The 24,029-nt window shown below is 35.5% G+C and overlaps 3 protein-coding genes across 12 annotated transcripts in view; all 3 read right to left on the minus strand.

Moving 5' to 3' along the window:
• Positions 1 to 4,838: 4,838 nt before the first annotated feature.
• On the minus strand, positions 4,839 to 13,286 carry LOC123718992. Of its 4 annotated transcripts, none has more exons than XM_045676026.1 (9): positions 12,424 to 12,617; positions 11,639 to 11,852; positions 11,086 to 11,207; positions 10,662 to 10,840; positions 6,853 to 7,025; positions 6,266 to 6,398; positions 5,813 to 5,977; positions 5,089 to 5,244; positions 4,839 to 4,984 (listed from the first exon to the last, which is right to left on the minus strand). In XM_045676026.1, exons 1-9 carry the CDS (start codon positions 12,615 to 12,617, stop codon positions 4,839 to 4,841), a joined length of 1,482 nt encoding a protein of 493 aa, XP_045531982.1. The 4 variants fall into 4 exon arrangements, with proteins under 4 accessions (XP_045531982.1, XP_045531983.1, XP_045531984.1 ...); XM_045676027.1 differs by lacking the exon at positions 4,839 to 4,984 and adding an exon at positions 13,053 to 13,282 and having other exon boundaries at positions 5,102 to 5,234; positions 12,424 to 12,604; XM_045676028.1 differs by lacking the exons at positions 4,839 to 4,984; positions 5,089 to 5,244; positions 5,813 to 5,977; positions 6,266 to 6,398 and adding an exon at positions 13,053 to 13,286 and having other exon boundaries at positions 6,947 to 7,021; positions 12,424 to 12,604.
• On the minus strand, positions 7,301 to 8,497 carry LOC123718993. Its single transcript, XM_045676030.1, has 2 exons — positions 8,244 to 8,497; positions 7,301 to 7,866 (listed from the first exon to the last, which is right to left on the minus strand). The coding sequence occupies exons 1-2, from the start codon at positions 8,480 to 8,482 to the stop codon at positions 7,503 to 7,505; spliced, it is 603 nt and encodes a 200-aa protein (XP_045531986.1). The 5' UTR covers positions 8,483 to 8,497; the 3' UTR covers positions 7,301 to 7,502.
• Positions 13,287 to 16,235: 2,949 nt separating the features above from the next.
• The window catches only part of LOC123718691 (abnormal cell migration protein 10), a 59,089-nt gene continuing 51,295 nt past the window's right edge, over positions 16,236 to 24,029 (minus strand). For 5 of the 7 annotated variants that reach the window (XM_045675409.1, XM_045675407.1, XM_045675408.1 and 2 more), the window contains 11 exons: positions 23,782 to 23,912; positions 23,299 to 23,388; positions 22,631 to 22,865; positions 21,877 to 22,026; positions 21,377 to 21,556; positions 20,926 to 21,173; positions 20,604 to 20,696; positions 19,896 to 20,002; positions 18,953 to 19,044; positions 18,349 to 18,585; positions 16,236 to 18,118 (listed from right to left, as the gene is read on the minus strand). In XM_045675409.1, the coding sequence (XP_045531365.1) occupies positions 16,959 to 18,118; positions 18,349 to 18,585; positions 18,953 to 19,044; positions 19,896 to 20,002; positions 20,604 to 20,696; positions 20,926 to 21,173; positions 21,377 to 21,556; positions 21,877 to 22,026; positions 22,631 to 22,865; positions 23,299 to 23,388; positions 23,782 to 23,912 (2,723 nt within the window). In that variant the 3' untranslated portion in view covers positions 16,236 to 16,958. The remainder of the gene's footprint in view (positions 18,119 to 18,348; positions 18,586 to 18,952; positions 19,045 to 19,895; positions 20,003 to 20,603; positions 20,697 to 20,925; positions 21,174 to 21,376; positions 21,557 to 21,876; positions 22,027 to 22,630; positions 22,866 to 23,298; positions 23,389 to 23,781; positions 23,913 to 24,029) is intronic. The other 2 variants (XM_045675406.1, XM_045675410.1) reach the window with 2 other exon arrangements.

Below are 24,029 nucleotides of genomic sequence, written 5' to 3' on the forward strand. Positions count from 1 at the left end.
TACGGACGATGTCTTAGACATTCCAATTGAAGCTCTTCTAATTTGGTAGCCGTCTGTTGTGCAGTGTGTGGTCTAGCGTTGTCGTGAAGTAGCAGTGGCGTGGAGCGATTGACCAGCTTAGGTTGTTTAGCCGCTAGCTTTTCCATCCTGGTTTGCCTGGTTGCTGACAATAGACATCAGCCTTAATAGTCTGGCCAGATTTGAGAAAACTGCAATGAACAATACCGGCACTAGTCCACCAAACGCTTACAAGTAACTTTTTTGGGGTTAATTTTCGCTTGGGGCAGGATTTGGCTGGCGGGCCAGGATCCAACCATTGCACTGAGAGCTTCCGATTATCGTCAAGAATCCATTTTTCATCAGGCTTGTTCTGCAGGTCGAAATTTCCAGAACGAAAACCTTGGAACCAAAAACGAACTGTGTTTTCTTTTGCAACATGACCGCCATACACATCATTCACCCTTCGAGTCGTTACCGCAGCACTAGTGCCACGGCGGAACTCGTATTCGTAAATAATGCGATACTTTAAGTTTTCCATTTTGTTTTGACAAAATTATCGTTCTTTCATTCGGTCTTGCGATACAAATAGGTTTCAGCTTATAGGAGTTCATGGTACGAAAAAGTGCTATTGACTTAATTACCTAAACTCAACTCAAATAGGCTTTCGGGCAAACTATGATAAATTCACCCGGACTCTGCACCGAGACACCGAATTCTGCTGCAATAATTCCGGTGGAATCATCGCTATATCTGATGGCAACCAGACAGATTTATTTTGGGAGAATTCTGGACACAAGTGTTCAACTGCTTTGCGGAATTTCTCGCTTTCCTGTCTCTTTGAACCCACGGTTAAGGAGTTAATATAAACAGCAAAAAGAAGAGGAGAAAGTACGCCACCTTGCGGAACGCCAGATTCAATCAAACTCCACTGAGATATGCAATCGCTTGTCTTAATACACTGGCGGCGCCCATTAAGATAGTTAGAGAACCAGTTAGCAGCATGAGAGGAAATATTAATAGATCTAAGCAACCCTATTAGAATTATAAAATTAATAGTATTAAAAGCTTTACTGAAATCTAGCAGTGTGAAGTTTTTTGTGGTCCATGCCTTCGCGAATATCATCGGCTACTCTGACCAGAGAAGTAGTCGTGCTATGTCCAGATCGAAACCCAGACTGAAGCGGATTCAGTATGGAATTTTTGTATGAGGCGTTCAAGTACCTTGGATAGAAATGGCAGAATCGAGATGGGTCGAAAATCAGAAAAAACTACTAGGATTAGCCTTTTTGGGGATAGGGATGATAAGTCCATCCTTCCAGCAAGAAGGAAATTCACCTATAGAAATGGAAAAATTAAAAATGTGTGATTACAGGAAGTATAAGAGAGAGAATAGGTATGATCATAGCACGACCAATCAGGACACAGCCAAGATTCTGATATAAGGATAGCGTGAATTTCGTTGGATACAAATGTTGTCAACAAGTCCAAATAGTGAACAGGAACGCTTTGAGCATTAATATGGATGACATTCAAGTGTCGTGATTGGTCTTTGAATAAAGCTGTGAGGATACTATGCAAGGGAGGGGGAGATATCTTAGCACTATGGAATGATTCGAAATCTGACGAAGAGACCGATGCAAATTCAAGAGCTTCACTATAGTGATTCATGTGTTAGTCAATAATATTTATGTATAAGTCTACTAAGTATATAAATTTTTAAACAAAAATGATCCTGTGTTCACACTCAATCGCTAATATTAGTCCAACTAACAGATAATATAGTCACACACTTTAAGAAAACAATAACAAATTAACTTAAAGGGGTTCAATAAACTAATTGTAACTATTTCTAAAAAAAAACAATTTAACATTGGAATTTATATATCGTTTGCAGTGATAAATTCAGCACACTTCCTGGGAATCCTGATGCTGCAACTCCTGAAACATGTATACACCTTGAGGTTGACAGTTTGTAAAGTTAGAAAATTATTGTATGACGAAGAGTACATAAAGTAAAAAGCGATGCGTTACATTATGGACTTTAAAGACAACTATATCTAATGGACTAAGGAGCAGGAGAAAAGGGCGCCGTAAAAAAAGTGGATAGAAGATATGAAAGCTTTAGCGGGAAGCGAATGGAAAAAGAAAGATGTGGATGAGATATTTGGAAAAAAACTGGAAAAGGCTTTTACCCATGAAGGGGTTCCGATAAATAGTACTGAAAGAAGTTGATTGACAAGAAAAGTTCAAAAGTTATGGTGATTTTTAGTGACCAGGACCAGCCTGGTGCATACTATGATTTCACAATCTGAGACAAATCTTTTTTTTCGCATTTATTTTATTATTATTAGTTAACTGTTAATTACTTAAGAAGTCTTCTGGAACATGGTATAATGGTTACAGCTCTTGACAAACATTGTGTAAAACAAAAAACTTGGTGATTAAAAAGTGGCGGAGAGTTCATTGCCAGTTCGTCTTTTCTGTTCTACTGCCTTTTTTGAGTATTTATATGTATTTGTATTTCTTTTTTGACGTGCATAAGTGTACATTGTGTTACCTATATGAATAAATGATTTTGACTTTGAGGTAAGGCTAATTTTCGTTTCTGACTTAAATCTATACACATAATGGTTCTAATTTTAGTTATTTAAAATTTCTAGAATTCGTAGATGAAAAATATATTTTAGGAAAGTCTATATAGACTTGATATATATCAAGGAAGGTTCATATAGTCGAAAATAGGGAAAATGTTGTTTAATCTTGCCTATTGTTTACATTACACACTTAAATATTATTTAACAGAAACTAGCGCCAGGAGCGAGAGATAAGATTCAAATTACAGTAAACCCCCACTATAACGCGGTACGCCTATAACGCGATTTTTGTCCTTTAAATGTCCATAATTAGTTTTGCGTACCACCTGTTTCAATTGTGCTGTTATAAAATTTACCGAAACAATGTTATTATATATGTGTTCCTAGTTTATAATTAATGTAATACATAATATAAGCGACAGGGCTACAGATACTAAAAGAACTTTGAAATCTATAAATGATTTGCCAAATATTGAGTTATTTACCCGATGTGAAGTCTTTAATACTGGCGGTTTCGTGCTGACCGGTGAGACGGCGCTCGTTGTCTTTGCCTCCGCGAGGATCGTACACCTTGATGTGCTTCATATGCACCTTGGACAGCTTGTCTATCGCCTTCTCGATTTCACTGAAATGAAAAAACATCGCCTTTTATCCTGGCCGCTAGGCTGAAAAAATAAATAATGTTTCTTAATGCAAAGTGCAGAAAACGAGGGACACAAGCAAACAGACTGAGGCGGAGTCTCGGGTGGGTTAAACTGTTAGTGTAGTGTGTAGTGTGAAAAGCAAAATATCGCTCCCTCGGCTACTCCTATTCCAAAACACTCATAAATCGTGGTACCACTGAACATGCAACATAGTTAATTAAATTTTGGTACTACTCTCATGATCCAGAGTGTGGAATTATCGTGATGGACTTAATAATGCATTAATTACCAAATAAATACACAATTTTAAACAACACAGAGGTAGTTAACCAACCTAATTATGTACTATAACTATATTTATCAGAATTTTGCAATATTATAAAAAAGACGCGAAGATGTCTTATTATGCCGTTATTATTCTGTGCACAATGCTAGTAATACTCGTTTAGCAAATTTGACTTTCCCGAAGTTTATCGCATCAACCATAAAGCTAGTTTTACTTTAGATTGTAATTCTACCAAATAATAGCTTTAAAACAAATAAAGAGTGAAGGTTTCATCAACGTCATGATATTTCTGCGAAAAGAGTGTGTGTACTTATTACGTTCTAGACACTCGACGTTATGTGCCGGCGAAACGTAGGTCACTACTGCAAGTGTCGTCCTTAATTATGTTTAAAGAGTGAAACAATCGTAAAACGCTTTTGCTCTTCAGTCTAATTAGATAAATTACTTTAATGAGCTTTTAGTTATTTTCAGTTTACACTAAATAGCTTTCATTTGATAAATATACGTAGTAATCATAGCATTCATTAATAATTCCTGACCAAAGATTGATTTTGCCAGGGGAAGCGACATCACTGTCACAGGAACCAAACTTATTAAAGTTGTTCGTGACAGTGAAGACATAAAGGTTTCAGAACATTCTTCGAGACATTATCAATGCACCACGGTGTATTAAAAATGAAAGTACATACATACATACAGTCCAAAACAAGGCAAACGGTTTGCCTAAGCTCACTGAAGGCCCTATCCCAGCACGAATTGCTGTGTCAGTGTCTCGGGGTGGGCTGCGGTACGCAATGGAGAGCTGGAGCACTGAGACGCGCCGGCCCGTAATAACAATTAGTTTTACATAAGTAAAATATTTAAATTATTGTAATTCTATCAATTTTTTTTTCTAAAATGGATAACTTGGCTTGCGTTAAAATATATTGAGTAAATTTCAAAATCATATTCTATATATATTTTCGTCATAAAATGATTCAAAAAATGGCTATGATGGATATTTTTTATCGAAATCGTGTATCAATCTTTCAAAATGGATACATAAACTACTCAACTCCACCATATATTCTTTCCATTCGTCCTAATTCAAGACACGATGACAAAAAATGGAAAGAAACAAAGTACTTTTTCGTAGTTTGGCGACCGGATAGGTCCTTAAGGATCAAACAGTAGAAATTAATCCGCCCCATGAGTCATGCGATGTCTTCAGATTTCTGTGGAACATTGTAACAAAAATGGTTGAATTATTTATAAGCTCAATGCTGTTTAGAATTTGTATTGACAGGGCACAACAAAAGACAGATTATTTTTTTTTTAACTTTTATAAATTTTTAAACAAAATTCAATATCAAAAAGTGACATGATCTCTTTAAATTCTTCGTTTAGTTTACGAACAGTGTATGACCAAAATTCTCGTTTACTCTCTTCATCTTGGACTTGTATATTCACTTGTTTCAATCCTGCAAATCATAAATATTAATATTGTAATTAGTTCATGGCAAAATGGCTGAAAGATTGCGTTGTGTTGCACAGTCTATACGGATAAATAAGGATTCAAACATACTTCTGACAACTCCGCACGCTATTAAATTGAACAAGCTTCGCATATCGTCTTCATCCACCAGACCTATATACAGCAGTCTCACCAGCCCAGGTATCAGCTCTACGATGCCTTGGAGTTGAAAGATCGCGCCACGCCATTGGTGAATACTGACAGTTACTAATCAAAGTACATTTTATAGAAGATTTTATTATTTATTTAAACAATCTACTCCACGTCTCAGATATAACATTAGACTAGAGACTCGTAGTAGTTAGAACTACAGTTAAATTTAGGACCTCCTATCCACTCACCACACTGATACAAATATGATAATTTTAAGAATCACTGGAACTTTACTTTACAAATAAAAAAAATCAATGGCGCTACAACCTTTATACTACTATACAAATATGTAAAGTTATATGCATCTCCAGTATATAAGGGACTGTGTAATATAAAGATGTTCGTATCTAGTCCCTTAATAGCCTTTGTTAGGCTAAAAGAAAGACATTGAGTATTAAATATTTCTTAAAGCATGGGCAGACTAGTAACGACGAGCAGTTTCCAGTGTGACCTTAGTATCATGTCTGGAAAGAGGCTCTTTCTCCGACCTATGGAGAGGACCCTCGACTAGGTGCTTTGTGCTAAGGTTCTACATATCCTCAGCGATTGGACTAACTGTAGTTGAAGCGTTTTAGGGACACGTCATCGCAGTAGATTTTAAATGTCTATAACTATGACTTACCCAAGGTATCACCGTATCGCCAGGCGATGTGTCTAATAAAGCAGCTTAAGTCGGAATCCTGCCTTTGCTGTTTATATAGGTCGATGCCAAATTGCAAATGCGTCTCCCGGAGGGGAATGCTGGGTGTCAAGAACCGACGGATGTTGTCGTAGTCTCGTATTCGGACTGTATAAATTTATTTTATAGGTAACCTAACCGAAATATTACATTCTAAGTGTATATATAGTATGTAGTATATCATCAATATATTATATTAATTTGTATGTCAAATAAACCTAAATTTGGTCGACCTAACTGAATAACGTATAGCAGTTTAAGTTATTTCTAGACAAATGACAACGTGTCACTATTTTCTAGATGGATGGTTTTACTTATAGTATGTTTATGAGTATATACTCTTGCAATAAATTATTATTATTATTAAATAACATTAAACTTCAATTTTCTACTAACAGAAAGCCATCAATAAATATAAATCGGGGCAGGCTATATTAACTCGGCGCCAGGCTGTATCGGGTATATGATGACCGCCCACACCTAGAGACGCGTCTGCCCGGCCAGGAATCTGATCCTCACGACAGATCAACTGAAATAAGGGATATCACACTTTTTTCACCATATTGATAAAAAAATCTGATTAAGTGCAATAATGATGTCTTTATTCATCCCATTGTAAATACAATTTATCAGAAAGGAATGAAAGAGTCCTTTAATTAGAAAGGCGCAATTACAATGATTTTAAGAATAAGACGGAAAGTTTTTAAGCTAGAGTAACGGAAACTATGACATAGGTACAAAATTCAGAATGTAACCAAAATGAAATATATCCTTTCTCTATGGGACTATAAGTACTTGGTTTTTGTCAGTATTATCTTGAACAAACACATGCTGTGTTGTATCTAATAATTTCGATTCAAATTGTATTCTAATATTTACAAGTTTCAAAATCTCAGCGAAAACGCTGCCGGTAATTTCCTCGGGATTATTAAATAATTGCCTGACGTTTACGTTGATTGCCAGGTATCTAAACAGAGTTTTACCTGCAAACGAAAATGTGGTCTGCGTAAAACGGTAAGCAAGGAAATAAGAGCTGCTCCGCTGCTGTCCGCAATGAAAGAGTACTCCAATGCCAACACTCGTAAATTCCTCATCTCTGCCAGACTTCGCAAGAAACAGCGTCTAGTTTCTGGACGTGGTATGTGTCTACCACTGCCTTAATATAATTAATACCGATTTAGATATGAAATGTAAATATAGATCAAGTCAAAATTAGCTTGTTCATTTAATATTCATTACAACCAACAATTATAGTTAAATTAATTATGTTATAACTCTCCTTTGATTAAAAACATCTAAACTTTGTGATATAAGATTGCTTTAAATAGCCGTTAGCCGCCTTGATTTGAATGAAATGAAAATATCATATTTTGAGGCTGGACTACAGAGATTCTCTTGATAATGAGTAGATAATATAATAAAAATATGAGGGAAACCTGTAATATTTTATTGATTATCACTAAACACACATTAACTTATTTGGAGATTATTAATTATTTAACGAGTTATAAGACGTTTTAGAATACTTCTTAGGGTAAGATTCACAGATGAGACAGCGTGATCTATAACTCCAAAATGTTTTTGACGGGTGACATACTTAGCGCTAGGACCAGGCTGGTATGACATATAACATTTAAGGAAATTCGTGATTAAGCACTTCAGAGCAATTTTCGTGGGCATCAGGGAGAATATTGGTTGCTGTGCTATTCTCAATCGTGCGATATCGGAAATTAGGCAGATTCTTCTGAGCCTCAACCACTGTTTCCCGGAGTCGGTCTGGGTTTACGGGCGGGTTACGTAGTGTCTCTTCCCGACATTCATTCACCAGATCTTGCATTACTTCTTCTTTAAGGGGGTCGATAGAAAGATCGCGATTTTCCAAATGTCTTTTGATATCGTTGTCGATACGCAAAAGTTTTTCTTTGCTTGATTGTGTACGCCACGGTCGTTTTGGATCAGGTCCAGACATCACGTTCTCTGGCAATTGCTTTTTGGCTCTGTAACGATAAAGGAAACAATTTTTCCTCGTTATCGATACGCATATTCTAGCATTTCTGAAGGTCAAAAACAATATGTCTAGATTTTATAGGGATCATTTATTTACATATTTAACATATACTTTATTAAAAAATAATGGTTTAACAGGTAGTTAAATAATAATAGCATCAATTACTGTTTACTGGGAATTTTGATTTAGATCTACGTTTTGCATGTTTTGCTTAGTGGCCCAGATTAAGCATTTGCCTTGATGTTTTGTTTTATGCAGATTCCAACTCGAGACAATGATCAAGAAATGCTCGAAATTTGACTTTTAATTATAGTTTATGGATTATAAATAGATAGTAGATGTAGTATTTCGTATTATAAAACTTACCGTTTATTATCAGCCAACAGCTCTTGTAACTTCCTCTCATTCTCTTCCAATAACTTTTTATCGACAACATAAGGATTATCGTAAATCTCTTCTACTAAAACCTCACTTTCCATTTCCGGCCCAAATTTCTGCTCAAATTCTTTCACTAATCCAGAGCATCGTTCGGGCATCTTTAACTCGGGCACTTCTAAATCTTGGAGTAATTTCGCCACTTTACATTTCTCTTCGTCAGTAGCCATTAATAAAGCGTTTTGTTGTCATGGCAACGTAAGGTAACTGGCAAACAACTAAAAAACTTATAACCTAACCTACTTTGGCCCATTTGTTTATGGTATGGTAATATATTATCATAATCTATGACTGTTAGACGATAATCTAATTTGTGTTGTGATAATTTGTCTTTTTATGTTATCAGTCTTCAATTCAATTCTTGTTTATGGCTTTTATTTGTACCAACTGAGCACAAGGTACTGCGCCAGTGTCGTGTAGATGGAGAAGACAGGAAGGAGATGGATCCGTGAAAATAATAATTAAATTAAGTTATCAATCTTATTTGTTTGTTTAATAAGTCACAATCTGGTCTTGAGCGCTGTCATATGTGACTTCATACAGAAAAATTGGTTTGATAGCTTGTATACCTGTTCAAAGGTTTAATTAAAATAAAACCATTGATACATGAATCTCTTTATTATTTAAATTACACGTATAGATATACTTCATTATAGACAGGAAAGCTTTGCTTTGTGTATGTTTGTAACGAATAAACATAAACTGCTTTTTTATTATAATATTTCACCACTAGAATGCTACATTATCCCTGAGCTTGCTTGGGCCACTGAGTCGCCGCCGTATACTCAAGATGTGGCGGGGCGTGCTTGAAGGTTTTATAAGAAATCTGCTTCATTCCTCTTATACACTGTAATAAAAGTTTTCTCACTTCCAACAGAATGAGGTTTCTGGTTTCCTGGATAAGTCTTGATTTTATCAAAACGATGTGTTATTTATAAATGTGTTCAGTTTAACATTAGTAGTGTTGCTGAATGTCGAAAAAACTCCTCCCATATACATCCCAACCACGCTAAGAATAGAGGCACAAGGAACAATCACACACAATAGTTTTAGACAGGGAATACACAATAGTAGGAAGGGACCGCATAGTATCATTTTAATTTTAGTGTTTTTTAATTCATGTGTAATTTTTTATTTCTATCAAAATGACGTTGTCATCTTGTATTTGAAGTTTATTAATTATTATCTCTCTGTAAGTAGTTTATTGCATAAAAAACGTTTTTAACGAATAAATAAAAAAATCACGTAGTAAGGAGAGTAAATGGCTGACTTGGTTATTATATAATAAATTATAATACAGTGAAACCTGGTTAATTGGGATCTCAAGGGACCAAGACATGTGTACCAATTATTGAGGGTTTTCAATAATCCAGTTTTCCAATTAAACAGGTTTAAATTTATAGTTGTCTCATTAACAGAGGTCGAAATGTGCCGTTATTCCATTTTTAGAGGCGGAAATGTTAATAAAAATGCGTATTTTTCATGTTATGAATTTAATGTAGGTATGAATGTACATATATAATGTATTGCGTCGAAAAAAAAACGGTAAAGTTTATGACTTAAAGTAATCGGTTATGTTTGTTTGTATTTGATTGCTAGTTGCTAGCAAAACATGAGATATGTAGTACTGACAATCAAAGCATGCGTGAAAGACGGCGAGAAATGTATGTAAATACGTCAAAACGTGTTGAAACCTGATTAATTTGTTTCACTTATACAGGTAATTGAGCTACAGAGTCTCAATTATAGAGGTAAACATCGAAAAAGTCTTAGAATTCAAATCATATTTAAACAGGTTCAAAAAGTCACATTAACAGAGGTAATTTAATGAAAAAGAACCGGGACTTCGTTGCAACTCTCAATAATAGAGTTTTCTCATTTATCCAGGTCCCACTTAACCAGATTTCACTGTATCTAAAAAGGTCTAGACTTTTTTAAATTTGTATTAAACCCATTAGTGCGGCATACATCTTTTATATAATTCAGATTGTAAAACTAAAATAAATATTGTTTCTCCACTCAATGAATATCATAATTCTTTAAGAAAACCATTGTCTGTGTTGTTACAATTTTTTTAAGGATAAATGACCCCCACTGTTAAATGATTCTTTGTCCTCTAATATGCAAGTACGTGATCAGCTTCATGTACCTAACATAAGCCGTCGACTTAAGGCAAGCCGATTTTCCCACGATGTTTTCCTTTACCGATCGAGCGAACGTTAAACCCGCACATAGAAAGAAAATCCATTTGTGCACAGTCGGGCATAGAATCTACGACCTCAGGCATGAGAGCCGCACGCTGAAGCTACATATTTTTTAAGGATGCTAATCAATGCATTATAAAGTTACCTGTTATATAAGAATAGTTGACCAAAAGTGGGTTTTCGTTGGGCAGGAAAAAGCGCCACAAGAAAAGATATTTAAGTGAATGAGAATTGAAACAGGCCAACTGCTGTATGAGACGTACACCCTCCAGACGACTACAACACATGTTCTCAAAAGAAACCAGTTGCAAGTTCTCTTGGAAACTAAAATTATACAAAGAATAATTGTTAATTTAATAATAAAAGTATTATGCTTAGCGTGCAGTTAGTTGGTTAATATTTTTTTTATTGATAAACTACTTCACTTGATATAAATTTTAATAATAACTCTTCTATCTAATTGTATTGTTACTCACGTACAGAAATACTAGTTAGTTTATAATTATTTTATCAAGAAAAACTCATAGCTTTTTACATTTTTCTGAAGCCACGATTTTATTGTGTGTTACCTCAGTATATTCTCAAGTAGTTTGAAGAATGTCCTTCGTTTGTAGTAATCCAGTCTGTTTAATTTAATAAGTTGATCGCAGAATATCAGTCGATGCATCTGTGCTTGATTTTGCACCATTTTCTAGAAATAACATTTCTAGACTAAATTATCATTCACCGAAATTACACATTTTAGAGTAAAATGTAACAACCAGATAATATTCTTATTATTTTTATATCTGTATAGAATTTCTACATAGTAGCCCATCTGGCACGCGATCAGGCAGATTTTGGGCCGAGAAGTGAGGGATTTGGGAGTGTCAAATCTCCCCTTTCCTAAAAAGTTACTTGATTTGCTTAAACTTAGGTCTGATGGGTTTGACGTCGCCAGATAATGTTTAAGAATGCTTTGAACGCTTTTCAACCTCGAAAAATTAAGGTTCTTTGTTTTGTTTAATTAAGATTTCCATTGAAATTTAAACAATCTAAGATTCGTAGCAATTACGACCACTGCTTTACACATTGACATAAATAACTGACATAATATTTGTGTTAAAAAATAAGAGCGAAAACCTTTAAAGTTGTTTCTAGGGATCTAAACAATTCTTTCATGTACAGCGCTGTTGGTAACTTAAGAGATGTATTAGCTTTTAAGAAATAACTGCCCAATCGTGTTGGCATCCGAATGTTTGGATACTGGTAGGTGAAGAGAACCGTCTCACAATGCATCTCGCCGATGAAGTACCGTTGGACATCGTGTATTGACCAGTACTGCGTGTTTGTCGACCTAGAAAAATTCTTGTGTAAAATTGTACAGATACAAACTTATCCATCTCGTTCCTATGTTTTAACTGACTATAAAAAGTAAGTCACTCTAAAATGCCTGGTACCAGCAGCGGTTAGACACATAGACAGAAAAGTCCAATGGTGCTGTCCTGGATACGAAACTACGAAATCAGGGACAGGAGTTGCACGCTATATAAAAAGTTAGTTAAGACTATTACTTGTATTAATTTAGGATTGGACCATATTATAGTCTATCACTTCTGCTTAACTAAATCTAATAAAAAAAAGAAGAGGTTCAACTCTTGACAGTTTTTTGCACGTAACGTCATGACAGCGTCCAGTGCTCACATCGCCTCTGCTGTTTATTAAAAAAAGTGTGTTTCAAAAAAACAAACCATGAAATTATTTGTTGCCATGTCGGGCAAGGCGCAGTTTACCCTTATAGTTTTTCGTGATTTCTACATGCATCCATTTAACAACTGTTAACTCCACTGGAGTTACGACTTAAGCCTTTTTGATAAAGCCCGTTGACAATGTAGCAAGAAGAAAGAAAGCAAATTTCTTACATCTACCTTAGTACGTCATCTTCAGGTAACAATCCATCTGAACTCTCGACATAGTACAACCAAATATGTGGGTCTGAGGTCCAGTCATCAATTGCCAGAGGCCCAGGACTGGAGTGATAGGATCTCGGCCAAAGATTCCAACGAACTGCCTCAAGGTGGCCACCCACTTTCAAACACTTACAGTCTTCTAAATAATACATTGTTAATTTGAGACAGGATTGATTTTGTAAATGGATATTCAAACCAGTATGATATAGTAATATTCACTTTATTCTATACAAACAGCTGGTTACTACTATGACTAGTTATTTTCAGTATTCAACTGAATATCAAAAGACTTGCGCCAAAAGTGTCAACTAGAGGTTAAACGTTAGTCTGAGGTCATGTATTCGGATCTCGGCTGTACGCCGCGCAATTTTTGGAACAGTCGTCCCATGAAGGTATACGTTGTTAGAAAACTGGCGTGTCATTCAACCGAAAATGTCGACAGAAGGACCAGTTACTTCCCGATAAAAAAAGATTTATGAAACAGATGAGGACCAGCCATGTGAGGACCTCACATTCAGTTAAAATCACTCGTATCAAAATACTGAATTGAACTTTACAAATATTATAAGTTACTATCATTAACATACCTTCACTGTCCATCTTTTAACTTAACATTTTTTATCAAAATATACTAGTAATAAAATTAAAATAACTGAATATTAAATATTTATATTTTAAACGCCAAATAATATAAATGTCAGCACACATATAATGAGAGCACAGCTAAGCAATATTTACAATGTTTGATACGGAAGCTTAAATACTTTTTCATCCTCTTAAGGCTGATTTACACGTATTAAGTTGCTGTCTTAACTAAATTTCAATCGACTTAATTTTAAATAACCGTTTACACGTAAAAATACTAAATAACTAGTTAAACTCATTTATTCGCTCATGATGGACAACCACAGAACAAATACACCCCGTTACAGATGTTGTTTTGCTTGCTTATTTATGTAATTTAAGCTTTTAAAATTCCACAAACAATCGTCCTTTATGTATTCTTCAATGAACTTTATTGTCGTGTCTTCCGTCCACTTCGACATTTTCGAAAGATTTTTATTTATAAATGAAGTAGGAACTACGTTGCAATCCTCCGCCAGCTTACGCTTTTCACTTAAATTTAACTAAATTTTGCCTGTCCAAACGTGTCAAGTGATTAGCCACGCCCACCAACTTAACCGAAAAATAGATAAAATTCTATTCTAGCTTGTTTACTTGCAACTAAATTTTAACATGCAACTTCTTACTAAATTCACTGTTTACACGGGTTAAGTCACTAAAAATTAAGTACATTTTTAGTCAACTTGATACGTGTAAATCAGCCTTTACCTACTCTCAACCTCAAACAGCTATTTAGTGTTTGTCAGGTCACTTACGTGTCCCTTTCCAAATTAATAATAAGGAAAACGTTTACTTTGAGCGGAGCAGGCCCTAACCAGCTTAAAGTGTACTTAGGGTAAGAGTCAGAAGAGACAGCGCTAAGTACGACCTTTTTTTTAAAAGATATTGGATTGGAAATATCAAAGGCACGTTTAATAAATAGTTTGCATTGCTTTGCGTAAGTTTGGATTTACTTCTTTAAGATTGGATACACTTATCTGAAGAAGAGATGATGTCAAAAGAAACGTATTTATGATCTGCCTAGTATACATGACCATGATTATCAATTCGGCAACAGCAAATACTGGGATTTCTTAATTCGCACATTGTACACATTTGCTTTTGTCACGATCACAGGGTTATAAGGTACAAATTAAAATACATTTTTATCGGAATTTCGTTATATTTGAAAAAATAATTAATAATATTACAATTAATTTGTTCTGTACAATTTAAACATATTAAATGCGTTTTACGATACTTAAAAATACACGCAAATCACTTAATACGATACGATAGCCGACAAGGATACAACTCTTGGAGGGCTTATGACTTGGACGTCATCTGACATCAGTATACGCCACACAGTTACCCGACCCACGGAAGACGATCCAAGGAAATTCTTCCCTGAGCCAACTAAGCTTGTGGCATGTATGATATTATTTGAAAAGAAATTAGATACATTGCAGAAACAAAGATAATGCCAGTCTTCCAAATGTTTTTTGCTAAATAATATTTAAAGGTAAAATTTATTAAATTACGAACTCAGGTGAAAATATAATCAATTACCAGTTTGTTTCGAAACATTTACATATTGAAAAACGTTTCTCATGTGTTATGTAATGCGTATGATAATACTTGGATTTATTTAGATTATGGCCCGTACATCGCTGAATACAGATTTATATATAACAGGAAATGAAAAAGTCTATAATATTATAAAACTACACTGCATGCGTCTGTTAACCTAGTAACAGTGAAGCATATTAATTCCAATTCCTCTAGGCATTACATTAGTCACAAAAATGGGTTCAAGATACATATGCACAGATGGTCCTATAATATATCTTAATTTACATTCTAAACAATTTAACCACAGTATAAGAATACATGCATGAATAAAATAGACAAGTTATGAAACTAGATGGTTTTACAAAAGAGATATGTACAAATACAATACATTTTATAGTTTTAATTGTAAAAAAAGCCATAATGACCTCATTCATGATAAATATAAAAACAAGCTATAGCTGTTGATATATATTTTAACGACTGATAAAACTATTTCAGAAGGTTTACGAAACATAGTTTTTTCTTTATGTTCATTTCTCTTTTTAAAACCGAATTAAAGTTTACACATCCAGAATAATTGTAATAGTGAACCCGATCAGGGTTTATTTTATACACAACATAGTTAAACTACCATTGATCTTGTTTGTCTTTGTTTAAATTCTACATATAAAGTATCCTTAATTGTTTTAGCAGAATTGCTTCTATACATAAAGTTAATATGTTAGTTAAGTTGAGTGCTGATGTTGAGGCAGTAATGCTACTTGTCAAGTTATTTTGGACGCAAAGTTATTGTCAAAATCCCGGAACATGTATTCAGTCTTACGTCCCAAAAGGAGAATTGGATGGGTCATTATTCGTAGTTACTAGGTCTAAATAATTTCAGTCCATGAGGGGAATCCTCAAATTGAAAGACCTGTGGGGCGTCCACAATTGGTCTTTGAATCTGTTACATCACAAACCTCCTCTATAACATAACTTATGTAAATTACGGAGGTATCAACATTAAGTAAAAAAACGAAATTCCGTCCCTTAAATAATAAACATTTATTTGCATAAAATTTCAACTACTCGAGATTATATACTAAGGTAAATTTTAAATAACCAACAAGTTGAATATTTTCCTACAAAGCCTCACACTTTTATCCTAATTTTGAAATTATAAATCAAACTACGAAGCTTTGGTGACTGGGATATGATTCGATGTCTAAACATTTATAAATTCGCCTGTTCAAGAAATGGAGTTTGTTAAATTTTATTGATTTTATCGCAATTATTAACTAAAAATAACATATAGACAATTAGCTACCATTTTAATTTACACATGTTACTTTTCCAAAACTATAATTATATATTTTACAATAGAATCAAACCCCAGCTACCTATATTTCACGGTACAGTAGCCACAGAAGTCAATTCGCCATGTGTTCGTCACAGCCACAAAAAAAAACGGAGTGAGATCAGCAATGCGCCGGCGCAAATAATGGTCCTTGGAAAAATGTTTATATACATGGGATATTTTACGTGTACACGGGGGTTTAATATAGCTAATATACTCAATTACTACACATTTTGCCGCTTGACAGATGACAATCTGTCATTAACAAAATCTGTCAATAGTGACAGTAAATAGGTAGTGTAGGTCGTATAGTACATTCAAAGATCAGTACAAGATATGTAGCAATTGAAAAATGAATTACTCGGACAGAGCAACTACTAGGAACATAAATGAATTCCAATAAATAGAAGATACTTGTAACCTAGCCTAGAAGCAAGCGGTATATTAATTATATTTGGTAAAACCATGCGGTCACAAGTACATTCACCTACATTAGTATACTTTTCACAATAGCACCGTCATTCAATTTTATCCATTACCTAATTAACCATTGGTCGTGTCCCTTTGTACAGTCGGCTACAAAAATTTTAATATCAATAAGGTTTCCTAAACATTTGGTTCCTATGGGCCTTAAATTTCCTAGAAAGTGTACAAAAAGTATATTGAGGGCGGAAATGGAAGCCAAGTTCATGCATCTCGTAAAAAAATCATTAAAAAATCCTTAAAAAACACTATAAAATTCATCAGTTCACTATTTACACAAACATTTTTGCCGCCGGCCGTACGTCCATCCTTAAACCACTCTCAAATTGAATGATTATGCGTTGGCTAATCAATGTTGCTCGCAGACTGTTATAGTTCAAAGCCTCCCGAGAACACTAGAGAGCAGGTCACTACACTAACACTACACTTTCGCTCGCTAAAAGTCAGTTATTTCGCGGTCCCGTTTCGTCCAGCAACAAGCGAGCGAAAAGTTAAAAAATCAAGCGGTCGGTTGAACGTGATGCGGGGGAGCGTTGGAAGTGGGTAGAGTGTGTGGAAGGTGAACACCTGGTTGTGTGGTTAAATGCGTAGAGTCACTTCGTTTAGGAGGGGCTGGAGGCGGTCTCTTCTTTATCGGCTTTGGCTCCTCGCGTCTCGCGGGCATCGTTTCCCTTCCATACACGTTTTCGTAAAACGGATCTTCCACAGATCCAGCCCCGTAGTGTTCTTGAACCCACATGGATACACTCGTCTCCTTATAATCGTCTGATAGCGGATACTCTCTGAACCCAAGTACTTCGTGTGGAGTCGTCGTCGGCTCCAATTTGCACTTCTGAGCAACTTGCCATTTCTTTCTCATCACTCTTTGTAAATCTTTAAGAAAATCTGTGGGTGGGTTACTGTTCGAATCTGCTAATTTCTTTGGTGACGATAATCTCGTGCTCTCGTTTCGACGAGGGGGTAAAGGTTTTCTGGGGGACGGCGGAGCCTCTGTTAAATTGAATGTTATCTTTTTATTCTTCTTGTCGCTTGGAAGATCATCAGCAAAGTTGACTTTTTTCATGGAGCTCGATCGCTCTTTTCCTGGTTCTAACTTCTTCTGTGACGATGAGCTGCCGTTACTTAGCTTTTTGGTCTGCAGTTCGACTAAGCAAGCGCCGTATGCGTTTTGTCTTAGACTCTTGTCGGAATGTAGGGATGACTTGGAAGTCTCGGAATTGACGCTGTCCAATGACGGCTGCCTTGGGAAGGTTTTGCTGCATCGCTTAGGTGCTGTTTGTTCTATCTGTTGTGCAGTGAGTTGCGTGACGATGTCTTGTACTCTACCGGTGTTTTCTATTTCTGGTGGAGGCGGGGGCAGGCTTAGTTGGGAGCCGGAAATGTCTTCGACTGATTCTGCTGGCGGGGGTGGTGGTGGCGGTGGTAACGAATCCAGACTGAGTGTGGAGCTGAACATTCCTGTTGTGTCTTCTGGTGGAGGCGGAGGGAACTCTTCCACTTGACTTTTATCATAAATGGTGTATCCGTAAAGCGATGAAGCGGTGTCGACACTAGCGCGGTAGGTGTCACGAGGAATGGTTTCATAATGGCTGTAGGATTCATGGACGGGGCTCGATGACGTCATACTACTGCTACTGTAGACTGCACTTTCGGAGGTATCTGAAAAAAGAAGTTACTTATATTTACAACAAAAGATTAAAAAGATTTATGATCTTATCTTATATATTTGATGAACACAGTATTTTATAAACGAATGTAGTTTTGATCAGCAAAGTGAACACAGGTTCCCTTAAGTTGGCCTAAAATCCAAATTTTACGTACACGCTAATACAAGAAAAAATCATTTGGTGTCCAAATGGGCGGTCAAACATAAATGGATAAAAGCATACCTAAAGAATGTCTAGGCCTTCTGGTGAGAGTGCTACAATCTCCTGGTTCGTTTTCAGGTTTGCACCAACTCTCACCTGCGTGCCGTTTGAGGGTATCATCCCTCTGGCGAGGTCTTCGCGTCAGGGTACTGGTGTCACCTCCCTCACTTTCGTCTTTTTCAGCCATTTCTTTAAGTTGCCGTGTCATCCAGGTCAACGGAATGTTAGGCTTCATCGATGGCTTGCGTTTGATTGTACCTATAATCGAAGTAAGTATTGAATTTTTTTTTAAATTTATTGATAGCTATACAGTCATTATATCATTTACGCGAGATAAACATTAATTAGAATTAGAAGGAAGATTTCGTGGTTGCGGTAGGTACGGGAGTGGTCCTGCGCCGCATTATATCCGCCGAGGAGCTGTTTAGGCTACCGCAAGATACCCGGCAATTTCATTTATTAACAACCAAACTTTGGCAATAAAGAAGCACTCAAATAGGAAGAATTTTCTTAATTCAGATTGGAGGAAAATGAGGTTATAATAAAGTTAGTTTTTTTTAACCGTTTTTAATTTAAACTCTTGGGGACATCCAATCTGACATATTGAAGTATTAAAAAAACTTACCCATAGGAAACTCGCAATCGAAAGCACTCTCAGACGCAGTGCCTCCATCTGATAGACAACCGCTCGAACTTGATGACGAGGCGCGGGAATGTCTGTTGACAACGAAAACCTCTCTTATAAAATTATTAACTTACATAAACCTTTACGACCTTCAAATACGGAACTGTGCCAACTGTGATCTCGAACTCACATAACCCTGCTTTAGGTTTACAGAATACAAGGACAGAGACATGAGAATTGTGTGAAAACATTATGTATATATAATAAGAAGTATAACACACGTCTGAACTTTCATAATTAAATTGTCATGTATCTACAGAATTTTTGAACCAATTTTGATTTGTTTGAATGTGACGCCAATAACGTAGCCATTATCACACTGTATTAATCTTATTGCAGAAAACGATCAAATATTACTTATAAAATAGGTACACGCTTAGCTTTTGAAATAAAATCGCACAGCATTTCGCAACATACACAAATGTACTAAAGCAATTAAATTAAAATACACATAAATCATAACATCAGGGTTAAAAAAATATCGTAGAAAGTGTATCGGACTTAAATTTATAAAATTTTATGATGTAGTTATTAATCGAGGTTTTAATATGCTTGAAAGTGGTTTTTCCGCAACTGTTCTGCTTTAAGTATTCATATGCTAACAAGGAATAAAACGTCTGCATTATAATAATAGCTTCGTTCTTAAAGCTTCAGTTTCTAGTGATTAAGCTCGCCCATGAACTTTTATGAAACTTTAAGCCACCGAAACCATTTCGTTTATTCAAGAATTTTATTTTGAACGAACTCTTTTCAACACGAGTAATTAAATGAATTTTAATGTTATGGGGGATAACAATAATAAATAGGCACACGATATCATTGTCACCACAGACACGCTTAAAAGCCATCTTGTTTTACATAACCAGAAAATATTAATACCAACCTTCCACTACTAATATCGGAATTGGCAACACTCGCATTGCTGGATGTTGGCTGCACTGGATTGGTTACTATTGGCGGGTTGTTGGTTTTAGTTGGTATTGAGGAGATCTGAAACGAAGGAAGAGTTGATAACATCTATTAATATTAGTAATAGAGTAAATTTTCACGCGAATTAGTAGTCGCAAGTGCTACAGAAAAATCTGCTTTCTTTCCCATAAGATATCGCATTTTATCTCTATGGTTAAACGATTAACGGCACGGTATATTTATACTTTATAGACAGAGGTCCGGATTATTACAAATCCGACTTTTTAACAGATATTTATGTCGACATTATTCTTCAAATATTTTCAGGTAAGCGGGAGTACGGTTTACCGTGTCTCCTATTAATTTTACGATTTTTTACAGTGCTGCTTCCAGACTCAACCTGGATGTCTTCATTATCTTAGCGAAATTAAAAGTGGTTTTGCATTGATTTGTAGCTCCAGGTCGCAGCTGGTTCGTGCAAACACTGCACATTGCAGAGTTAGGAAGGTTCTTTGATGGATTTCGGTAACAAATACTTACTTCGAGTCTACCTAATTTAATATTAAGACATAATTAAGGAATTCTGCAATGTGGAAAAAGTTGGTAATTTTGTGTCAGTTGGTTTCCATAAACGTAAGTAAAATGCATTACAAGAAGGTTAGTGAGATTTGCCATAACTTACAGAGCAAGAACGTGCATGGGCCAATTGATCTAAGTCTTCTTGAGTGAGCTCTTCTACAAGCGACCTATAGTTTTCCAGCAGCTGTCTTCCATGCTTGAATAAGTTAAAAATACATTTTAAATACATTTTTATTTATTTTTTCTCGTTCAATTGAAATCTTTACAAGTGATACTTGGTAGCTATTTTGTTATCTTATGGCAGATTTAATTCTAAATATTAAATGTATTTATTCAAAAACATTATCAAATCAATCAAGTCCTTCCAAAGACATTTGAGATGACCTTTCTTGCCCTGCACTGCTATAAACTAAATAAATACTCACTTTAGCTATTCTCATCGCTGTAATCCACCTATCCAATGTCTGCTGGTCATCAGCACAGAGGAACTTAATGAATTTCACACTCTTCGGTTGCTGCAGTCTCGGATGCTTGATCGCGAAGCAATAATCAGTTGGCGATTTATACTTCTTCTTCCAATTTACACCAACGTACACTTCGTTGTTGTCAAATGTCGCCAAACACACCAGCTCCTTCAACGTTTTCACCTTGTCTTTCGGCACATAGTATAGGCCTAAACAAAATAATCGATATTATTTAGAAAACTTCAATAGTTTAGAGTCACTATACAGTGGTCATTACAATAAGGACAAATCAATATAAATAGACAAGGAATAATTTTGCATAGATCAATTTTAAGAACCTTGCCTTTAGCCTCAGCCTATAGCATACATTCGCATGAGCTCTATCGCAGGGCAATTATATAAACATACTAACCAGAAGGTCTTAGTACGAAGTAGTACTTCTTCCATCCCTTTTTAGCGTCACTTTTCAGATAGAGAAAGCCTTCCATGGGTGGTACAGTGTGTCCCGAAATTGATGGAGTTGTGCTGCTTTGGCCAAAGAATTCGTCGATGATGACTTGTCGTAAGTTATCGTCGTGGTCGCTGGACCAACCTGTTGAATAAAGTATACGTTAAACAAATATTGTGATACCCTGATTTATGAGTTAAGAAATAAACTGAGAACTATGGATACATTGTATCTCCTCTTTAGGCGTAATAAACCATCTTTTATTTTACTCTTTTAACCCACGTTAATATCTTGATTTCCTAGGGACATTATATCTATATCATGGAAAAGGAAGTGTTTGCAGGGGTAGAAACTTGCCTTTACACTCATGTAAAAGATTTTCCATATTCTTTGCTATTGTACATAATTTTGAGGTAAAATGAAATGGTCTTATATAAAAAAAATTAACATCAGTCATACAGTACCTCGGTCATCTTCGCTAAGTAGGAACTTTTCTGGTGTTTGAAAAAGTAAATTTTTCTCTGGTCGCTCTGCGAATAGTATTTTGTTCTTCGACTCTCTTGTCCATAGCATTAGGTTGTCCACCAACATTTCGTGGTCTTCGTACACACGTTCTGAAATAACAGTATGCTTTAAATATGAAAACATATTACAGTTGCATATAGAAACGTCCACCTTGCGCAGATATAGTGTCTGTCCAGTAAGTTCAAGATATGTGATTCGTCTCATATCGCTAAACTGAACTAGAATGACACACATCGTTCTGTCGTAACTGTTTTAGTGTGTATGGCATAGAAATATATCAATGTTGCCATGCCAAAGCCATGCATATACGTTATATGTTTAGATTAGTGGAACATAGAAGGAGTCGAGGAAAGGATAATTTCTGCGGTCCGATTACTTCTGGCAGTACTGGGGAGTACACCGTACAGGATTCCAATAAGAGACTTTTATTTTATTTTAAATAAGTGAGGCGTTGTAAGTGGGTAAGTTATGTTGATAGTTAGGCCATAATTTAATAGGCCAATATTCATCATAATATTGACATACATTATACAATAATATGTGGAATTTTTCAATACGTTTCATATAATGAGATTTTCAATTTTTTATTAGTTCATTAGTTTGTAATATATTTCACTGATTATTTTTATAACAACATAAACGTAACTTGTGTTAACAGTTGCTACACGCACTACACTCATAACCACAACTTACCCATGTGTAAATCTGGAAGCTGCTCAACGATCGCGTACTTAGGCTCCATGGTCACGTGGTTTTTGTCGGCGAGCAACCTGGTGACGTATCCACACGTCATTTTCTCGTCAACCAAAAGGCTCTTCGACGATCCGTCATTTGAAAAGGCCTTTATGAAAAGTTTCTTTACGTTCGCCTCTCTCATTCGCTCCAAGGCCATTTTTATTTTATCAGCCTTCTGTTGATAAAGGGTACCCTGTAAGTTTGAGTATATACTAAGCGATTCTACGACATGCCAAAATAAAATATTGTGCCCCAAAGGCGGGTTAATCTCTAATAACTAAAGTTTGCAAGGTCACCTTTTAATGACACATATTCCAGAACAGAAAGCTAAATGTATTTTCTATATATCGTGTTTACTGAAGGATTTGACAAGAGCAACTGACAAATATGTAACTTGATATATGGAATATGAGCCTAGGCTATAATGGCGCTAATAGCAAAATATCTCGTCATCTGTTAAGTGACAGTAGCAGGTTTATCATAGATTTACAAGCAATACATTTGTATCAAGCATATAAACAAAACGCGGTCTCTAAAGAAATGAAGCAAACATTTGGTTTTAGACTAACAAGACGGTACCCGCTTTAGACTAATTGTCCTGATACAATATTAACGATTATATTTACCTTTTGATTGGGATGAAGGGTAAGTTTCATAGGCTTGCATTTCGAACTGGCACTGCTAGAAGCCGAGGATTCACTCGAGAGCATTGAAACCTTTAAATTTTAAACTAAAGAGTTAAAAAAACATCAATACAAAAAACGAAACGAAAACAATATAAATGTATATTAAATTATTATGTAGGTAATATTTTACATCCATCTTAAATGAATGAAGCTAAGCAATGGCATCCATACAAATTACCTTTTAATGTATTGCTTCTCAGGGCAAAGTCGAAAAAGTTTTCCTTGAGAAGCGAATATCGAACTTGTTCATTATTCCAAAGAGACCTAATAAACTTAGGTCATTATTAATGTATCGGGTTTTCACTTAGAACTTTTTAAGTATTCTCCAAGTACGTATGCGTACGCCCGTACTTTATGAATGATGACAATATTTTAATTGATACGCATTAGATTTTACCTATAGTATAGTACTATAGTACTTACCGTATCACTAAAGGCAGAGTCATTGTCAGGCGAGTCCGTCCTTGTTATGTGCGAGGCACCATCTGTCTCTTTGATGTCCTGACGCTGGGGAACTTCTCCGTCCACTCGGTCTTTCGAAGTCGTTGAGAAATCTGTTAATTAGACATTTTTACATACCAGCATCGATCAATTGGTCGACAGACTTCACTAGTTTTAGACCGTATTTTCATTATTAGAAAAAAATGACAATTTTATGTAAAAACAAATAC

The sequence above is a fragment of the Pieris brassicae genome, chromosome Z (assembly GCF_905147105.1).
Source record: "Pieris brassicae chromosome Z, ilPieBrab1.1, whole genome shotgun sequence".
Taxonomy (NCBI): domain Eukaryota; kingdom Metazoa; phylum Arthropoda; class Insecta; order Lepidoptera; family Pieridae; genus Pieris; species Pieris brassicae.

What these genes read in the sequence shown, in the direction of transcription:
- LOC123718993 (XM_045676030.1), bottom strand. Translation starts at nt 8,482, where the DNA reads ATGGCTACTGACGAAGAGAAATGTAAAGTGGCGAAATTACTCCAAGAT. An exon ending in CTGTTGGCTGATAATAAACG is followed by an intron (nt 7,867 to 8,243) that starts GTAAGTTTTATA and finishes TTATCGTTACAG; the next exon opens with AGCCAAAAAGCAATTGCCAG.
- LOC123718992 (XM_045676026.1), bottom strand. Translation starts at nt 12,617, where the DNA reads ATGTATTATTTAGAAGACTGTAAGTGTTTGAAAGTGGGTGGCCACCTT. An exon ending in CCTGAAGATGACGTACTAAG is followed by an intron (nt 11,853 to 12,423) that starts GTAGATGTAAGA and finishes GAATTTTTCTAG; the next exon opens with GTCGACAAACACGCAGTACT. An exon ending in GCGATACGGTGATACCTTGG is followed by an intron (nt 5,245 to 5,812) that starts GTAAGTCATAGT and finishes TACTTTGATTAG; the next exon opens with TAACTGTCAGTATTCACCAA.